Source organism: Portunus trituberculatus, chromosome 24, assembly GCF_017591435.1.
Source record: "Portunus trituberculatus isolate SZX2019 chromosome 24, ASM1759143v1, whole genome shotgun sequence".
Taxonomy (NCBI): Eukaryota; Metazoa; Arthropoda; class Malacostraca; order Decapoda; family Portunidae; genus Portunus; species Portunus trituberculatus.
In genome coordinates this window covers 17,608,358-17,629,488 of record NC_059278.1, presented here as the reverse complement: position 1 = coordinate 17,629,488, position 21,131 = coordinate 17,608,358, and the positions used below count along the sequence as shown (strand labels likewise).

Here is a 21,131-nt window from a genome sequence, read left to right as displayed (position 1 = left end):
CCAGTGTTGGATGAAGCTATTGGTCTAAATTCATTAATTTTTGGTTTATTAGCTTTAGGAATCATCATTATACTGGATTCTTTCCATATTGTGGATTCCAGATAATTGTAATATTTGTTTTAAAGCACAAACTAAGGTACCTAATAATAGTTGACGTTCTAGGAATAGGTTTTATGCCATCATGACTTGTAGCTTTATTTTTTCTCATTTTCTTTAAAAAAATTTTTTACATTTTCTTCCTTTACAATTTCCTCTTTCATAGATAATATGTGGTCTTTTATCTGGAAAACCATGTCCAGGTGTTCTTTAATTTCTATGTTACATTGATCTATATGAGCTGTATTTCTTTCTCCTTGTTGTCCTCTGCAAACTACCTGACACAACCTCCCTCTATTCAGCTCGTTATTAATTCTATCTTTTTCCCATATGTAAACTTCCTTCTATTCAATATTCCATACCTCATCTATATAATTTTTATATTTCTCATATATTGTGCTCCAATAATCTTCTATCTGTAGTTATTGTATCCATTTCAATTTTCCTGTTATCATTATTGTACAAATTATCCATCAGATAATTTGTTTCTTTTTTATTTATTTATTTATTTATTTATATATTTATTTATTTATTTTTCTCTCCTTTTAATATTCTAATATATTTCTAAGTATTTTTAAAATGGCTTTTATCTTCCTTAGTTTCTTTTACTTTCTTTCCTTCATTAATGTTCATTTCTTTCCTAATTTATTTCTGCACCTTTGTTTTTTCCATTTTTCCCATTGCTCCCCATCTGCACTAGTTGTATTCCTACATTTCCTTTTAAGTCTTCTCTTCTTAATTTTACTTCTTATTTCTTCTGTGAACCAAGCTGGTTCCCCCTTGCTTTCATTTCTAACCTTTTTTCTTTGGTGTTTACATTTTATTGTATTATTTGTTACTTTTAAAGTATTTTTGCCTATAAATCTTTGATGTTTTGTACCCTTCAATCTGTGTACCTTCTTTTCTATTTTTATAAAGCACAAATGATTTCTTATCTGTTTTGTAGTATTCACTGCAGCTCCATTCATTCCTGTTATAGTGCTTTCTTACTTGTTTAACATTCAGTTTGATTTCAATTAGGTTATGGTTGGATAGATCTACTACTTGTTGCTCTTCATCTATTCATTTGATGATGTTTATTGTGAAAACTTTCTGATACTAGAGCATAATCTATGACACTTCTGATTATCTCTTGCCCATGTGAATTCCCCTTTACAATTGGTATCATCATGGAGCATTATCATTTATGCTTCTCCATCCACTTTAATAACATTTTTCCATTTTCCTTTTCCTTTTTCTAGCTTTTGTGTTCCTTTGAATCCTACATGGCCATTGAAGTTCCCAATTATAAGCAATGGATCTTCTACATTACTCTCTATGATCTCAGTTTCCAATCTTTCATGGTATAATTCCTTATTTTATGATTTACACTAAAGTGTACTACAATAATTTTAACCTCCCATCCCTTAATGCTACCCAACCCAACTAACTTTACATAAATAGATGTTGTTTTGGGTATAGGATCATTAATCTTCCTCCTTTTTTATTCTTAGCTTCTCTCATTTCTTATATAATGCATATTTTACTACAGTACTAAAGTTTACATATCTGACTTTCTTTTGTGTCTCAGATAGACATTGTAAAGTCTTGTTGCCCACTAATTCTTCTAACTTTGACTTTAGCCTTTGACAAACCTTATATGTTGATTTTTCTTATGATTATAGTATCATCTATGCTAATTCTGTTTCTACCTGTACTTTTCCTATCTGTTTCTTCCTGCTTATTTGGCCACGATCATCACTGTCCTGTCCCCTTGTTCCTGCTGCTTCCTAAACTATTTTCCCTTTTTTTTATGATCTGCCTATCCTCTTCTTTCCTCTTGCTATTCCTCTCAAAGTCCTTCATTTAGTTCTTTTTTTTTTTTTTTTTTAGTTAGGTCTGGTGCAATAATAACTTTCTGAATGATAACATTTTCTTCTTTCTTTAGGTCTTTACTTCTCTTCATAAGCTCCCACTTCACCCATACTTTATTTACTTTTACAAACACAGACCTAGCTTTATCTCTAGAGACTCAGCCAGTCCTTGTGATCTTATCTAACTTTGCATCCTTCACATCTAGGAGCCCATGAAATTCTCCTTCACAAAATACTTTCTCCTCTTCCTTGCTCTCCCTTGGCTCACAGATTTCTTACTTTCAGGTACATTATACATTATTACATTTTTTTTCTCTTCATCTCTCTTTCTTGCATTTCTTCTAGGTTTTCCATACTATATAATAACTCTCACCAACTCTTTCTTTGAATTTCTTTTCTAGGTTTAAAACCATGCCTCTCAGCTCATCATTTGCTGCCTACCATTTCTGTATCTCCTCTCTTAAATTACTCATACGAGTATCTGTATCAACCCTTTCTCCTCTTTTTTTCTGCAAGCTTCAGTGTGGTTTCTCACTGTTCTTTGACCCTCTTGGGTGCTCCACACTACTCAGACTATACTGCTTTTCTATTTGTTTCATCTTGCTGTTCATTGTAGAACTCTGCTCCTTCACTATCTGGAGCTCTTCTCTCATTTTCTGTTTTTTCTTGGTCATTCTTCCATGCATCACTATATGACTGACAGAACCATATTTTCATCCTTTTAACTTTTAGTTCACCTTCCATTAGCCTTTCACACTCCTTGTGCCTCCAGTTGCCACATCTGGTACACTGAGCTCCACTCAATGATTGCATGCCAAACAAACCTCCTTCTGCCTCACTTTACTCTCACAATTGCCACATAGATCCTCTTTATTGACACTTCCTGCAAGTCCTCATCCTTGATTAGAAATCTTGCAAATTCGTATTATATATATATATATATATATATATATATATATATATATATATATATATATATATATATATATATATATATATATATATATATAATAAAATATGAGTTCACAAGATCACTGATCAAAGATGCATGCCATTATTTTAGTTTTTTTATGGTTAAGTGCAGGCAGTGTTAAATCCTTGTGGCTTACAGCTCTCTCTCTCTCTCTCTCTCTCTCTCTCTCTCTCTCTCTCTCTCTCTCTCTCTCTCTCTCTCTCTCTCTCTCTCTCTCTCTCTCTCTCTCTCTCTCTCTCTCTCTCTCTCTCTCTCTCTCTGTCATTTGCAACAATCACATTCAAACTCTTCAATGTGTATTTATTATTATTATTATTATTTTATTTATTTATTTATTTTTTTTTTCTCCCTTCTAGGCACTACCAAGCTGTATTTGTTCAGTGATGAAGTCACCTTCCTTCGTTCTGAAACTTATCTCAGCCATGATGATCGTGTACGGGGTGGCACAAATGTCACTGCAGCACTAAAGAGAGTACGTGCTGAAATAGAGACGTGCAGAGAGACCGTTGTGCAGGTGTTCATCATTACAGATGGAGGTCATGGAGCAGGCGAGCCTTTACCAGAAACAGAGATTGTCAAGATGCATGCACCTCATGGCAAGACTGTAAATGTATTTCTTCTGGGCATAACAAGTGGATTTCCTGTCAACTACAGTATTGATATCCGTTCCCACCTCCACAATGGCAGTGCCACCATTCCATCCCTTTATTGGGCCAAGGAAAACAGCGAAATAGATTCACAGATGGAAGCAATTGGAAAGGATATGAATATGTGCCATGTAAAAATGACACTTAACCATGATGGTTACATTCTGCCAGGCACAGATAGTACTTCAGTGATACGTCCTGGTGAGTGGATGTATTTCCCTAGGCCACCTGAAGAAATTGTAGATCTAAAGGTGACTATAGATTCTGAAGAGAGAAAAGTATATCATAATGTCAAGGAAGCTAATGTCACTATTTTGCTTGAGTACTTGTATCCCCAGTGGAACTCTGTACTTATCCAGAGGCACCGAAAAAAGCAGCATGTACCAAGAGAAACCTTTGGTCTTATGGATTCTTTGTTTCAAGTAAACTTGAGGAAAATGATGAGCTGCAGTACTGGGTCAGCAGTAGGTGTGAAAAATCGGCTGATGAGGAAGGCATACAAGAAACTTGAATATGGCTATGCCACCCTCAAGAATATGAGCCGCACTATCATAGAGGTTGAGGGAAGGTATAAGAATGAGATTGAACTTGCAAACAACATCCTGAGGAGCACTGTCTCTGGTCGCAAGTATGAGGTAAAGAACCTCAAGTTGCGTGGTCATGGGACAGAGGAATATCAGAATGATGTTGAAGAATTTCGCAAAATCTATAATGAATCACAAGAAGCCATTAAGGCCCTGCCACCATCTCATCCAGATGAATGCTGTCGAATCACCATGACCTCAACTCTTACAGACCTCCAGGATGATGAGTTTCTGCTCATGTTAGAAGAAGGAAAGTATGAATTGCTAAGAAACTTCACCATGACGGGCATTCCTGCTTTTTCCCCTGTCCGAGATGCTTCGCAGATCAACGTGTGGACACTCACAATCTCACACATGCTGGTGATGCCTTTCACAATTCTCAGCCAGCGTGCTATTGAGGAGAAGGTGAGTGTGGAAGGCTCTGATGATATTCTTGGTTTTATTAACAAGGATGTACTGATGAAGGATGATGATGAAAAGAGCCGCTTCAACATCATCATTCCAATTGTGCCTGCTTCTGCTGCCACTGCTCTCAGACGTGTTGTGCAGTCAAAACTGTATGCCATGATGGCCACTTTCTGCATCCTCAAGAATCCACATATCATTGACTTCTCTGCCCACCTGGCTGCCCTAGCCTGTGCCTGGGTGAAGTCTTTGTCAGATCATCCTCCTGCAAACCGGCCTTCATATGTGACAGAACGAATGGGTAACATCACTGCCACAGCTGAACTGTACATGGAACGGAAGACTGTCAAAAACTACATAAATGTAATCTTGACTGAATCTCAGCAGGCACTTATGACAGAGAGTGTCAGTAAGTTTAATGAACAAACCATAAAATGTGAGTCACTGGTCAAGCCTCTTTTCTTCCTTGCCATGAGGAGAGACAAATTAACTGCATCTCAGTTGGAAAACCTCCTCCCTCTGTTGTTGACTGAATATATTGGCCGCTGTCTCTCTAACTACAAGGTGACTGAAAAGGATGCAACACCCTTCACTGACTTCTTTGCGCCTGAGTTGATTGATCCCAAGAAAATGGACAAGTGGTTGGTGAATACAAGTCAGGTGAGATGTTTTTTCTTTGATAATCAAAGTCTTAACAGTATGGACTTCCAGACTCAAATAACAGAATGAAATCATTCATTGCTCTCTTGCATTAGGAGCAAGTGTGGTTAATATTATAAGAGAATAACTATTTAAATTTATGCTTCAATTTTTTTCTTTTATGACTCCAATCACGCTAAGAGTCCCCTTCTGTGGAGGGGACCAGAAATGTCCCCAGGTTGGACTGCTGTCCTGGTGGCAACCCAAAATGTCTTGACACCTCCCTCGACTTTTTCTTCATTAACTTCTGCAACATTTGTGGTCTTAGATCTAATTTACAATCTGTAGAACACCACCTCTCCTCTACTAAACCTCATCTTTTCCTCACTGAAACACAGCTTTCTGAGACAACTGACAGTAACCCCTTTTCTGTTCCCTCCTACTCTTTCTATCCTCATATTCATTCCAAAGCTGGATGTTCTCGTGCTCGTGCTCTTGAATCTTCAAGTTTTCCAGCATCTGGTTTCGACTCAGTAGTCACTCTAACTAAATTTATCAGTACTGTCTATCTCTTCCCTAACTCCTCTCTCCTCTGACTATAGTGAATTATTTGACTATTTAATTTCCAAAGTGGAGTTTGTCCTGTGTATCCTTTCCCAGAGATGGAGAGATCTCCATCTTTGGAGATTTCAATGTTCACCACCAGCTTTGGCTTTCCTCTCCCTTCACTGACCATCCTGGTGAACCAGCCTTCAACTTTGATATCCTACATGACCTAGAGCATCTGGTGCAACACCCTACTGATATTCCTGACTGTCTTTGGGATACACCCAACATTCTTGACATTTTTCTTACTTTTCATCCTTCTGCTTATGCTGTTCCCTTATTTTCTCTGTTGGGTTCCTCTGATCTCATATTTGTATCTTGTCCTACTTCTCCAATCCATCCTCAGGATCCCCCAAGGCAGAGGTGCCTCTGGCACTTTGCCTCTGCTAGTTGGGGAACCTGAGGAGGTATTATGCTAATTTTCCCTGGAATGATTACTGTTCGTGTGTCAGAGACTTATCTCTGTGTGCTGAACGCATAAGAGGTGATAGTGTCTGGCATGAAGGCGTACATTTCTCATTCTTTTTCTTAACCTAAACCTTCTAAACCTTGGTTTAACACAGTCTGTTCTCGTGCTATATATGATAGAGAGGTTGCCCACAAAAGGTACTTGAGCCCTCCATCACCTGAAACTCATGTACTTTATATTTCTGCCTGGAATCATATCGTCTGTTCTTCAACTTGCCAAACACTTTCAAAAATAAAAAATGTAAAAATCTTTCAAACTCCAACTCTTCTAGAGACTTCTGACATCTGGTCAAAAATGTCTCCAATATGTTTATTCTTGATCTTCTATCTAAAGCTGAACTCTTCTCTCAGACTTGGATGATTCTGGGCTTGTCCCTCCCCTCTCCTCCTCCCTCTGACTATTTCATGCCATCAATTAAAATTCTTCATAATGATGTTTTCCATGTCCTTACTGGCCTAAACCCTCAGAAAGCTTATGGACCTGATGGGGTCCCTCCTATCGTTCTCAAAAACTGTGCTTCCATGGTTGCACCTTGACTGGTTAAACTTTTCCAACTATGTCTATCGACTTCTACTTTTCCTTCATGCTGGAAGTTTCCCTATATTCAACCTGTTCCTAAAAAGGATGACTGTTCTAATCCCTCAAACTACTGCCCTATAACTTTAATCTCTTGCTTGTCTAGTTTTTTAATCTATCCTCAATAGGAAGATTCATAAATATCTGTCACTTCACAATCTTCTCTCTGATTGCCAGTATGGCTTCCATCAAGGTCACTCTACTGAGTCATGGTAATCCACTTTTAGAGATTTCAGTGAAACTTTGCTGTCATGTTAGACATATCAAAAGCTTTTGATAGAGTCTGGCACAAAGCTTTTATCTCAATACTACTCTCTTACAGCTTTTATCCTTCTCTGTACAACTTCATCTCAAGTTTCCTTTTCGACCGTTCTATTGTTGCTATGATAGACGGCCACTGTTCTTCTCCTAAATCTATTAACCGTGGTGTTCCTCAGGGTTCTGTACTGTCACCCACTCTTCCTATTATTCATTAATCTGAATAAAACTTTTTCCCCCTATCCACTCCTACGGTGATGATACCATCCTATACTTTTCCATGTCTCTTCAGAGAAGACCAAAGGTTCAGGAGGTTAACAGATCATGCAGGGACAGCACAGAATGCCTAACTTCTGATATCTCTAAGATTTTTGATTGGGGCAGAGAAAACTTAGTAGTGTTCAATGCCTCAAAAACTCAATTCTTCCATCTATCAACTCAACACAATCTAAACAACTATCCCCTCTTCTTTAATGACACTCAACTGCACCCCTCTTCTACACTGAATATCCTCGGTCTGTCTTTTACTCATAATCTTAACTGGAAACTTCACATCTCGTCTCTTGCTAAAACAGCTTCTATGAAGTTAGGCGTTCTGAGGCATCTCTGCCAGTTTTTCTCACCTCCCCAACTGCTAACTGTATACAAAGGCCTTATTTTTGTCCTTGTATGGAGTACTTTCTGCATATTTGGGAGATTCCACTCACAGTATTATTAGATAGGATGGAATTAAAACCTTTTCACCTCATCAATTCCCCTCCTGTAACTGATTGTATTCTGCCTCTTTTTCACTACCAGAATGTTGTATCTCTTGCTATCTTTTATTGCTATTTTCATGCTAACTGCTCTTTTGATCTTGCTAACTGCATGTCTCCCCTCCTGCAGCCTCGATGCATAAGGTTTTCTTCTTCCTTTCATCCCTATTCTGTCCAACTCTCAATCTTTCATTCCTTTCTCTGGTAAACTCTAGAATTCCCTGCCTGTCTCTATTTCTAACTTCCTATGACAACTTCATTCAAGAGGGAGGTTTCAAGACATTGATCCCTGTCCTTTGGCCAATTCTTTCTGCTGTGTAAGGAGACTGGCAACTGAGTGGGCCTTTTTCTTTATATTTTTGCTGCCCTTTGCACCTTTACCTATATGTTGACATTGGGTGTTGTTAAACTAACTGATGCATTATTGGTAGAGGATGAAAGTAAGAATACATATTAGATCTATTTACTGCTCTCTGCTATTCTGCAATGATACATGCCTCACCACATAACCACTCCACATGAAGTATTAAATGCTTTGTCCTTTTCACAGTAGATACTTGTTTCTCATCTATTTCTTAGTGGCATATTCATTTTCATTGTCTTTTTCAACTAGGACTTCATTCTTTGCATTCTTTAGTGCTGCACAACTGCATCATCATCATCATCATCAGCAACAGCAGCAGCAGCATCGGCAGCAGCTGTGTAGGTGGATGGCTTGGAACTAGGAATTATACCACCAGTTGCCACACTATTTACCTGTCTTCTTGCATGCCTTCTTTTTGCACATTTCTTGCTTGTTTTCAAGTGTTTGTTGGTAATGGGACCCTTGTATTCTGTAGGAAACAATGTTTGTAGTGTTTCAATATGCAATGATTTCTTCCATTAGGACAGTATCAAGGAATTCAAAGAAAGTCATGGAAACTTGTTGGCTAGTTTCTATGCACCTGAAAATGTAGAAAAAGCCATCAAGGGATTCATTGAAAACAAGAAAAAAGATATGGAGGACCACATTCTTGACACTGCTTCTCTGCAGATCAACATGGACAAGGTAAGTGAAAGCTTATGCCACATGTTCAGTAAGATTGGTCTTGTAATACTGTATGTTATGCCATAGATCAATATTGTTCTGTTCCATCATGCATATTGAAGTCTATTGTACTTTTATTTTAATCTTTCCACCTCAAAGGTATTCATTATGTATAGTAGTGTCAGTACTCACTTTGAGTCTTAGTATGTCCATCCATTTCAATAGATTTCACAATGCATGCTGGTTACATAGGTACCTAAGATTATGAAAAGTGAAGTGTATACAGGTTGAACCTCCTTAATCCGGTATTCTTTCATCCGGCAACACCTGTAATCCGGCAAAATTTTTGAATTGGCCGGAGTAATATGCCGGACTGCCGCTAGGACGCGGCGGCGCTGTACTGTGTTTTGGAGCCCGGGCATTCTGGGTCAAATTTGGATCAGTACCACGCTGCCGCTCATTATACAAGCACCACCCCCCCAGGTGCATAAACAATTTTTTCTGTAATATTTGTCCCTAAACATGGCTTCCAAGCGACCAGGAAGTGATAGTGGTGTGTGTGAACCAAAGAAAAAACACAAACATATGACAATATCAGTGCAACAGAAAGTGGACATATTGAGGAAGCTAGATAAAGGTGTTTCAGTGCGAAGCCTATGTCAACAGTACAACATTGGCTCATCAACCGTCTATGATATAAAAAAAGCAGAAGAATCAACTTCTCAAGTTTTACAGTGAGTGTGAGAGCAAGTGGAAGTTCGTAGAACACTTAAGGAGGGTAAAAGCAGTGGTTTAAGCTTCGGTGCGCGGGTAACGTCCCTGTGTCCGGCGAGATGATAATGGCGCAACGCAGGCAAAAATTTTCCATGCTGAACTTAATTTACGTGTTTTTCTATATACTTCTGCATGTATATTTTCATGTACAACTATCATATATCAAAACAATGTTACAGCTACACTTGTATAATGCAGGTAAGTATATAAAGGATGTTTTGGGGACCACCTATAGTTCAGAATTTTCCATGGTCCGGCAAGTCTAAGGTCCGGTGGCTGCCGGATTTGGGAGGTTCAACCTGTACTAATTGATTTTGTCTATCTGGATTTGTTGAGTGTCAGAATAGACTATATACAGTATTTTTTATGTGATAAAGGAAGAAAGATACATAATTTTTACTCATATAACATTTTATTGTTTAGGTCAAGCATTTAAAAAATGTGTCAAGCTGTGGAGAAGTGAGGTTCTTCACCTTTGGTACCTGGGCCGAGGAAATGGGTGTGCCCAAAGAGACAATCAAGGCTGCATATGAACCCTCACAGGTAACTATTCACTGGTCATAGGGACACCAGTGATCCAGCATTTGAAGCCAAATGTATGATTGTATGATGTGAAAGAGTAATTAATTCACAATATACCAAACTGCTGGTGTGTGGCTTTTCTTGAACTCTGAAGATGAAAGGGAATGTCTGAATGAATGTACATAATGTAGATACCTGATCTTTGTGACAAAGTTTTACAAAGGCTCGTTTAACCCAGACATCCTTCAAACTGAGAACTTTTCACAGCATTATTCCGTTGTTTGGCAGGTTCTGATCTACGTGTGTGAGGCATTGAACAACCGCAGCTCAAAGGAGCGGATGAGTAAGACGTTAGGCAGCCACAGTGACTGTCTCAAGATTATCAAGGAGCAAGTGAAGAAAGAAATTGGAAACACTCTCTTGGGAAACCTCAGGCGGAAGGGGAGTCTCTCTCTCTCTCTCTCTCTCTCTCTCTCTCTCTCTCTCTCTCTCTCTCTCTCTCTCTCTCTCTCTCTCTCTCTCTCTCTCTCTGACCTGCTTTATCATATACTGTCAAACTGAGGTTTAACATGTTTTGTTATGCCACATCCAATGCAATGTACAGGAAATTGTTACAAATTCCATGTCATTTCTACAGATCGCTGAGCTCACTGTAGGTGAATGGAAGAAGGAATACCTTAGTACCCATGAGCAGATTGTGAAGCCCCTCTCACTAGAGCAGGTAGTGGCCGAGGCACAGGCCCGGGGTATTGATGTGACAGAGGACACCTTCAAGCTGAAATACAGGTGAGAATAGCCAGGTCGTTTTTGGATGAGGAGGAGAGAACACAGGAACCTGTGATAGTTCCCGTATGAAATATACCTGCCTATTTCCACCTACCATCACCATCCATATATCTGTCCCTAATAACTGCACTAATAACCTGATTACTGAATCCATTCCATTGATCCACCACTTCATTTGAGAACCAAAAAAGATGAAATGGATTATTTTATATATTTAGTCTATTCCTTGTGGTTTGGCATGGAAGTAAATAGTAACATAACTACAGCCCTGGACAAGTCAAGTAGCACAACCATACTAACTTGCTCTATGGTTCATATTTTCTTGCTGTTATTTTCCTCTGATGTTATGTTAAGCATTTCAGTTTGGTAACAAAGAACCTCATCACAAGTAATGCAGGAAATCTTGAGAAATATTTACAAGGTCAGGGATGATAAAGAATATGTCAATTTCTACCCAGTTTAAAGATTATAAGTGGCTGTACAACAAGTAAAGATATCTCAAGAGTGATTGGTAATTAAGAATATCTGCAGCAAATAGCAGTTAGTGGTTAATCTCTCACTTGCCAAAAATTTAAAAACTATATATAATAGAAAGTGTGGAAGGTCATTTAATTTGGGTCTACAATTCAGTTTTATTTCAGTTATCATTCTGAAGAATGTCTCGTCCTGATGTATTTTTTTGCTATCTGAGTCTGCATCTGTATATACCCAATCATGGACCTGGTTCTTTTATCTCACCTACTGCTTTGCACCACTTACTCTTTACTTCCTTTTCTTTCAAGGTACAATGCGCAGTGCAAGCTTCTCCGCAATGCCTGTCAGATCCCAGTATGCCCCTTCTACCTGGTCCCCAACAGAAGGTTCAACCAGCACCTGGCAGTGGAGAGAGTATTTGGACATTTTCCACACTCACTGCATGTGGTATGGTACCTTCTTTAGCTGTGGTGTGATATAATGAATGGTTGGGTCTGCATGGTGAGGAGGATGGATGATCTGTTTTGATCAGAAGTCATCTCAAGCATTGATGGTGAAAACAATAGATGATAAATGTCAAGTTATTAAACTACTTACATAAGAAAATAAGGGAAGCTGCGCATCAAGGCTGCCCATAGTAGTCTATATGAAACATATTTATCCACTTTCACCTATCATCCCCATCTATAAATTTGTGTAATGTTTTAAAGCTCTCTAATACTCAACAATAACAACCTGATTACTGATTCCATTCTTTTTGACTACAGCTCTATTTGAGAAAAATTTGAAATACACATGATTGATAATGGGACAAGAAAATGTTGGAAAAATCTAAGAGTGGAAATATGCTGGAGTTATGAGTAAAAAAGTTGATTCTAGAATGAGATTAACTATTTTTAGTGCTTGGACAAGAGTTGATTATTGTAACTATTTTTAGTGCTTGGACAAGAGTTGATTATTGTGTATGTATGTATGAGTATGATGTCATTACACAGTTTGATTGCAGCTTGTCAATGATAAGTTACTGAGAATTGGTGATAATGTGGTGATAGATGTGTATGCAATGGTTTTTGTCTGACAAATGCTAATGAATCACCCTTTACAGGTTTCCAAGGAGATGTGTGATGAAAGTGTGGAGCATGTGATGGGAGAAATAATTACAGGATCACACAGTGGCCGCAAAAACAGAAAGAAGTGTCCCATTGTGGAACCAGAGCCTTTCCAGAAATTGGAACCAGAGATTCAAGAGTTGATGAAAATTTATAAGCTAAGTACTGAAACCACATGAATTTCTAATGGACACAGGAGTCTTGATAATGAATAGATGGGACTGGTAATCCCATTTTGTGTATGTTGATTTTGCTGTGAGATGGATATCCACACTATCTACAATATGAGTCTGCCTAGAAATGGAATTTTATAAAGGTTAGAAATTAAATATTTGAAGTATATAATATTCACATTAGAATCTAAACCGAGTCTGCATATTTTGAGTTTTTAAGTTGGTTTGTATCTACTCAGAATGTTTTCAGAATTAGATTGGAGAGCATCAGGTGATAGAAACCAGGCAAAGGCTACAAGGTTTGATTCTCTAGCCAGGCACTGATATTTGAGGCAGTCTCTTTTCATATTGAGGACATGCTCACTGTAATCATGAATCCTCATAATCAGGCAAGAGTTAGCAGCTAGACCTACCTCTTCTTCCATTTACTGGCAGATATTTATTACTGTATTGCTGGAAAGACTGATCAAAAATAGTATATATACTATCAGTTCATAAATTGTTTGGAAAAAAAAAATTGACTAAGTGGTTCATATTAGTGAAGAGAATTGAAGTAGATGGAAAGAAATGTTCTTTAAAAAAAAAAACTATCCCAACTGAAATGCACACTAGTCTATGGGAATATTAGTCATTAAATCTGATTTTCAAAGAAACATTCATCTCATGTGTCACAGAACTGTCTGCCATTGTCTGTCACCTTCTCCACACCTGCAGACACACGGCTTTCACTTCCTAGTTCAGATTTTTTTTTTTTTTTTTTTTTTTTTTTTTTTTTTTGCAGAGGGCCAGCCATGGGAGACGGGGAAAGAAAAAAAATGAGTGCTGGCTCTAAAAAGTAAAAGCGTCAGCCAAAGTTGGGGAGCAAATGCCTCGATACCTCCCTCTTAAAAGAAGACAAGTCGTAGGAATTTGGAAATACAGATGCAGGGAGGGAGTTCCAGAATTTACCAGTGAAAGGGATGAATGATTGAGAGTACTGGTTAACTCTTGCGTTAGAGAGTTGGACAGCATAGGGATGAGAGGAAGAAGAAAGCCTTGTGCAGTGAGGCCGCAGGAGGAGGGGAGGCATGCAGTTAGTAAGAACAGTTAGCATGAAAATAGCGGCAAAAGATTGAAAGTCAGAGGAGGAGAGTTGATAAGACGAAGAAGAGCTTTTGATTCCATACTATCTAGTAAAACTGTGTGACTGGAACCAGCCAAACATGTGAAGAGTACTCCATACAGGGACGGATATGGCCCGTATACAGAGTAAGCTGTTGGAGGGGCGAGAAAGACTGGCAGAGACGCCTCAGAACACCTAACTTCATAGAAGCTGTTTTAGCAAGAGATGATATGTGAAGTTTCCAGTTAAAATCATGAGAAAAGGATATAGAATTAGAAGGTCTGAAGAGTTCCTGTTCTATTTGGAATATGTGCAACCGCTAACTCAAACTTTTCATGGTAATACAAGTACACGTTGGCCATGTAAGATAACCAGCTATGTGAGGAAGTAATGAAGTGTTCCTATGATTCTGTTTTCTGTGTTGTTTCTTTCTCGGTTTCCTCTATTGTTCTATTCAAGGCTCTGTAAGAGTTTCTGTTAGAGTTATGTTATATAAAGGTGGCGAGCATGGGATCGGGCAGATGTCCATGCGTAGGTTCAAATCCCACCACGTACAGCCTTAAAACACTTTGCCATTTGTCAAGTGGCTTAAAGTTACCTACATATCACCATGATACCCAGGTTCTAGGTGGTTACACCCAAGGTGTGCTTGGGTGTAACCTAATATGGGTACCACCATAAATAAAATTGCCTGCGCCACTATTGGGCAGAAGCTGAACAGTGCTTCCTACACACTCTTCAAGTGAGCCTACTGGCACTATAGGCCTTACCTTAGGAAAAAAAAAAAAAAATGCTGTACAGATGTGAGAGGCTCTATTCACCAGCAGAGGATGAGGCCTCCGTGTGACTTAAAGAAAGTTCTGCAATGCTTTGTGGTTTATCTAAGGCAGGGGCAGGCAACCTTTTTAGAGTGAGTGCCAGATGAGACTCTTGGAAGGAGGTCGCGGGCCGGAGTGAAAAACGAAATCTCAGAAATACTATATTTTGTATAATATTCAATAAAAAATGAGACAAATGCATGGAATACTATAGTAATAAAAGAAAACGTATGCACACACGACTACTACTAATAATAATCATAATAATAATAATGAAATGTAAAGTAATTCAATAGTATAATTTGTGGCCCACGGGCCGGAGGTTGCCCGCCCCTGATCTAAGGAAATGGGCTTCAGTTTTTGTTTCTTCTGTATCCAAGATGTACCTGCTAGCAAGGATTATTATTGTTATCAATAATAATAATATTATTATTATTACTATTACTATTTGGTCCCAAACAGAAAAGAGTGTGTTATTATTTAGCCAATGGGTTTAGGAGCATGAATATTGTGTATGCAAATGTGTGGTGCCTTTTATAGACCATCGTGTGTGTTGCTGCTGCTGGCCTGATATAAGATCAGTGGTGGTGTTGGCAGTAGCAGTAGTAGTGGTAGTGGTAACAGTATTGAAAGTACAAATATACCTTATAATTTTTTATCAACTTGTTTCAGAGTAAAATATGCATTGACTCATTTTTCTTTTCCCTGCTAAATGCAGTGCTGATACTTCTTAACTAATTTTGGTAGATGGGACAAACTTTAATATAAAAACATAAGAACAGAGGGAAGCTGCAAGAGGCCGTCAGGCCTATAAGAGGCAGTCCCTGTGTGGTTAAGCTACCTAATTTCATCTATCATCTAACCTTCTTTTAAAGCTCTATTGACTACATGACCACTGAGACCATTCCACTCAACCACTCTGAAGACCTGTTTCTTCCCACTTCTTTCCTAAACCTGAATTTTTCAGGTTTAAACCCATTATTTCTGGTTCTATCCCCTCTACTGATCCTAAGATCTCTAAGGAATGCAGATTGAGTTTTTTGTTTCTCTTCATAGGGAATATCCCCCATTCCTTGTATCTTTTTAGTCATCCTCCTTTGCATTGACTCCAACAGAGCTATGTCCTTCCTGAATTGTGAGGACCAGAATTGTACCGCATAGTCAAGATGTGGCCTGACCAGCGCCAAGTATAATGTGTCTTTATAGTGTGCCTGTGTAGAGTGTTGTAGTTTTCAAGTAATATACAACACCCAGTTACATTGTTTATCATATTTTTAACACTATGAAGGTCTTGCTTATTAGTCAATGAATTTCAAATTTTCAGATTTAATGAAGGAATTGTTGACAATGAAGGGAATAATTATATTGAGGAAATTCATGAACAGTGTAAAGGAATCCAAATGGGTATTTCACTTAAATATGTGTTGAAATGTTGATAAAGATGAATTGGACAAATTTCTTGTTCTGTATCTCCTCGGATTAGAGTTGGTGATTTCTTAATGTATATATTTGTAAAACAATTTTGTATATTTATGGTGTTTTCTTGTCATTTTTATTTCTCATGCATGTACATTGTATATCTTAAAGGCATTCTATTTTGACCTGTTACTACTATTTTATACCAATTATTTAGGCTTATGTTTGACCAGTTTTATGACAAGTACTAAAGCCAAAACTATTTGGTGTCATGTAAAGCACTTTACACAATGTGTGCATAGAGTGCAGCAATTCATAACTGTACAGTTAATGTGTTTTAAATTATAAGGTGAATATTTAGTGCCTCACTAGGCAACAGAGTTTGAAAACTATTGATCTATTTGTAGAGTATACTGCTTCCTAATTCAGATCATGCAAGGTGGTGCTTCTTTTTAACTGTGCACTTACTATTTTGAAATAAAATCTTGGTGATTGGTAAAGGTCTAGCTTATATTCCTGAGAAAGGGAGAAAGATTTTCCATAGAGGAGCTGCAGCTAAGTAATAACTGGAGAAATTCTGTAACAACATTAAGATGATTATCGTTTTACTTTTGGCAGAGAAGTGTGAAAAGCAAGAGAGATAGAAGACTGTCTCAAGTGTGATATGATAGGAATAGGAATGAGTGTCACCACCAAAGGTTGGACCAACATTCTCTCTCTCCTCTCTCTCTCTCTCTCTCATACTATGTGCGGGGCCCAACCTATGGAACTCACTGTCAGACGATATCAAGACTAACTCATATAAATTTTTTTTTTTCTCCATTACAATAAGTCTGTTTATACAGTACGTGTATTCAATATATGAATTACATCAGTGCATATTTCTTTATGAAAACAACACTGCTTACACTCCTTTAGCTGTATAAGTGTTGCCCCCACTGCTCCACACAGCTATACAAGTCTCAATGACATGCATGATCTCAATACCAGTGGTTGAATTAAGAGGTCGTTTAGAGTAAATGGTGTTGTGGAAGTGTAGGTGGCATGAAGACTAGACACATGCCATCCTGCTTCCAAGGTCTTTATTCAACATACCAGACCCAATCTGTTCCTCATCTCTGGCTACTGGTAACTAGTTATATAGCTATATTGGCTGTGCTTTCTGCTGTTTAGACCTGCATGCGCATCTTCTGTGTGTGCATGTATGTACACCTCTTGCCAGCAGTTTGCCTATCTGTTGCCACTGCAAGTCTCCCTCTGTTCCTGGCCAGGAAACAACTTTGTTCCTGTCAGTGACAGCTGCACTGAGGTGACATCTGTCGTGGTTTATGAGCCCATCATTGGGTAGCTGGCATTGTGTCCGAGAACGGGTGAAATTCTTTGCACAGCCGCTCATCCCAATATACATGCTTTGCCACGGGCTTCTTTAGCAACTTTGCAAAGCTGTTCAGAATCGATGTAGTGGGGAGGAATAGTGCAATGTGATTTAATAAACCATACCATGATCAGATGTCTATCACTGAGGGCTTGTCTGGCATCTGAAGGCTATGTATGGTGGTGAGGCCTTCACTGGCAGGTTTGTAGTCATTCTAGCCCAAGAGAGGATCACTCCACATGAATGCAGCAGGCCATGGAGAGAAAAAGATGGATCATCAACTTGTTAAAAGATATAGGAGTATATCAAAGCCAAGCAAGTTGTACATATGTATGTAATCCTAAGGAAGCCTTACGGTTAAATAGGGCACAACTTGGCCACAATTTTCCCTTCATTTACTTCTGCATTACTTAATATACAACTGGCATATCTTCAGATCTCTGCTACCCTACACAGCTCTAGTACCTCCTCCAACAACCTTGTATAGTAGGGAGAAAAAAAAAAGTCCCAACCAGGTGAGTTATGTGGTGAAGTGAGCCCAAGGGTTCAGCCTAGCTTCCTATTACCTCCTGAGAATTGAAAAGATATCTCAGATAATAATGACTTACCTCTTGTCTTACACCATGGTGTGGTTGCTCGGGGTGATGCTGTGCCCACCTGTGGAGGTTACTGCATATGAAGGAGGACAGTCAAGCACTGCATCTGCAAATGGGACAGGATAATTATACTATACTTTATCCCTGTCAAGAACGTGTCCATATCTGATGCACATGTCTACTCACATCTCCATTGGTTTGGTTTGGTTTATTATGTGGGTTAGAATGCACCACTTCTGTCTGTGGATCTTGTTATATTTCTACCTCTGTGTGTGTGCGCACTTGTTGGCATGCATGCATGTGCACACACATTTCTTGGAATAAGCTCGAAACTTGACAAGACAGTCACTATTTGATGCACTTGCTCAGCTGTTAATGCCAGGTCATGTACACAATGCACATCCAATACCACTAGAGTCCAAGCACCATTACCTTCAGTGTGTTTGTACTGAAGTGTATTTTACTAATTCCTACCAACTCAGTGACCGTCAGGATGACAGTTGACATGGGTGTCACAGCTATTTAAACGTATGTATCAACAGGAAGGAGCAAACATATTCACAGTACAATTCAACATGTCAACTAATTGAAGGCCAATAAAAGTTAATGATCAAGGTGGCTAGAGTGTAATATTCATGCAAGTGCTTTAAAAGCATATAGTATCTAGTTCTGCATAGATTTTGAGAGATTAATTTGCTTCAGAAAGCTTAAATTTACACCGGTGTTCAACGTACTCTAAGCATCACAACAATACAACACATAATTCTATGCACCAACTACCTTGTATCCTTTCATCTTACACTTCCCTGCTCTCAAATCACACATAGGCTTCTGATCAACTTATATACTCTGAATATACTACCTTCCTCTTACACACAAAGACAGACTGCTAAACTTCAGCAGATTGTGTCCATCACTTGCCCATCATCATTCCATACATCTTGTCACATCTTTTCAGAGACGACCAACCCTTCAGGAAGACAAAAGATCATGCAGGAACACCACAGAACTTCTGATTTCTGATCTTTCTAAGATTTTTGATTGGGACAAAGAAAACTTAGTGTTCAATGTATCAAAAACTTAATTCCTCCATATATAGATTCGACACAACTTTCCAGACAACTATCTTCTTCAATGACACTCAGCTCTCCCCATCTTCTACACTGAATATCCTCAGTCTGTTCTTTACTTGTAATCTAAACAAGAAACCTCACAACTCATCTCTTGCTAAAACAGCTTTTACAAGGTTAGGCATTCTGAGATGTTTGTCAGTTTTTCCTCCTCCAACTGCTAACTCTGTACTAGGGTTTTATGGAGTACTCTTCACATGTTTGGGGACTTCTGCTCAGTTTTATTAGATAGGGTGGAATCAAAAGCTTTGTGTCTCACCAATTTCCCTCCTCTGACTGACTGACTGACTGACTTCCTCACTGCAGAATGATGCATCCCTTTCATTGCTATTTTCATGTTAATTGCTCTTCTTATCTTGCTAATTGCATGCCTCCCCTCTTCCTGCCTGTGGCCTTGCTGCACAAGGCTTTCTTCTTTCTCTCACCCCTATTCTGTCCAACTCTCTAATGCAAGAGTTAACCAGTACTTTATACCTTTCTCTGGTAAACTCTGGAACTTCCTACCTGCTTCTGTATTTCCATCTTCCTATGACTTCTTTTAAGAGGGAGGTTTCCAGACATTTGTCACAGACTTTTGGCTAAGTCTGTCACTCTTTAAGCAAACTGGAAATCAAGTAGGCCTTTTTTTTCTGTTGCCTTTGGCCAGCTTCCCCTCTTGCATATAATAAGAAAAGAAAAGAAAAAAAATCAACACCTCCATTCCTCTTCAATTACATTTCATTAACAGACCTCACTATAGAGATGCCTAAGGGAGTAAGCCATAAGTAATTATCCCCAGCACACCTGCCAAGAAGCAAGGCAAACTCTACAATAAAATCACCATTTCACCACTAACCCAGAAAGAAGAGACGACTGTCCAGCTTTTAAACAAAGCTGCAAAAGATAAGACAAAGGGAAGGTGAGAAAGAGCAGCATTCCAACACTACACTTTCACACAAAGTTGGTCACCGGATACCAAAATTCCCATAAACTCAAACCTTCTCCAACAGCAAATACCCATGAATGTACAGTTTGGGTGAGATTTCCGTAAAAAACTAGACTATTATTATTTATTTTTTTTTTCTGAGAGGGGGAATGCTGCCAAAAGCAACAAAATGTTAGAAAACAAGGCCCACTGGAACTGCAGATTCCCTAAAAGGTCAAAAGAGTCATCCAAAAGTAAGGGACAAATGTCTCGACACCTCTCTCTTAAAAAAAGTTAAGTCATAGGAAGACGGAAATACAGAAGCAGGCAAGGAGTTCCAAAGTTTACCGGTGAAAGGTATAAATAATTGAGAGTACTAGTTAACTCATATATTAGAGGGTTGGACAGAATAGGGAGGAGAGGAAGAAGCAAGCCTTGTGCAGCAAGGCTGCAGTAGGAGGGGAGGCATGCAGTTAGCAAGATCAGTACAGCAGTTAGCATGAAAATAGCAATTAATGATAGAAAGAGATGCAACATATAGGTGGTGAGAAAGAGGTTGAAGACAGTCAGTCAGAGGAGGGAAGTTGATGAGATGAAAAGCTTTTGATTCCACCTTATCTAATAAAGCTGTATAAGTGGAACACCTCCAAACATGCAAAGAGTACTCCATACAAGAATGAATAAGGTCCTTCTGCACAGTTAGCAGTTGAAAGGGCAAGAAAAACAGGTGGAGATGCCGCAGAATACCTAACTTCATAGAAGCTGTTTTAGCAAGAGATGAGATGTGAAATTTCCAGTTAAGATTATGAGTAAAGGACAGACCGAGGATATTTAGTGTGGAAGAGGGAGACAGTTGAGTGTCAGTGAAGAGGGGATAGTTGTCTGGAAGATTGTGTCGAGTTGATAGATGGAGAAAATGAGTTTTTTTGAGGCATTGAAGTTTTCCCTATCCTAATCAGATATATTAAAAAAATCAGAAGTCAGGCATTCTGTGGCATCCTTGTGTGATCTGTTGACTTCCTGAAGAGTTGAATATCTGTGAAAGGACGTGGAAAGATGTAGGG

At 38.6% G+C, this 21,131-nt stretch overlaps 1 protein-coding gene and 1 long non-coding RNA gene across 6 annotated transcripts in view; one reads left to right on the top strand and one right to left on the bottom strand.

Annotated features, from left to right (window-relative positions):
* The window catches only part of LOC123508074, a 21,604-nt gene extending 8,142 nt beyond the window's left edge, over window positions 1-13,462 (top strand). For all 5 annotated transcript variants that reach the window (XM_045261494.1, XM_045261497.1, XM_045261493.1 and 2 more), the window contains 7 exons: window positions 3,279-5,218; window positions 8,748-8,909; window positions 10,086-10,205; window positions 10,473-10,625; window positions 10,822-10,970; window positions 11,753-11,891; window positions 12,550-13,462. In XM_045261494.1, coding sequence (XP_045117429.1) covers window positions 3,279-5,218; window positions 8,748-8,909; window positions 10,086-10,205; window positions 10,473-10,625; window positions 10,822-10,970; window positions 11,753-11,891; window positions 12,550-12,732 — 2,846 coding nt within the window. In that variant the 3' untranslated portion in view covers window positions 12,733-13,462. The remainder of the gene's footprint in view (window positions 1-3,278; window positions 5,219-8,747; window positions 8,910-10,085; window positions 10,206-10,472; window positions 10,626-10,821; window positions 10,971-11,752; window positions 11,892-12,549) is intronic.
* Window positions 13,463-13,861: 399 nt separating this feature from the next.
* On the bottom strand, window positions 13,862-19,604 carry LOC123508073. Its single transcript, XR_006675857.1, has 2 exons — window positions 18,220-19,604; window positions 13,862-18,139 (listed from the first exon to the last, which is right to left on the bottom strand). It is a non-coding gene; the product is annotated as an uncharacterized LOC123508073 (long non-coding RNA).
* Between the last annotated feature and the right edge of the window lie 1,527 nt (window positions 19,605-21,131).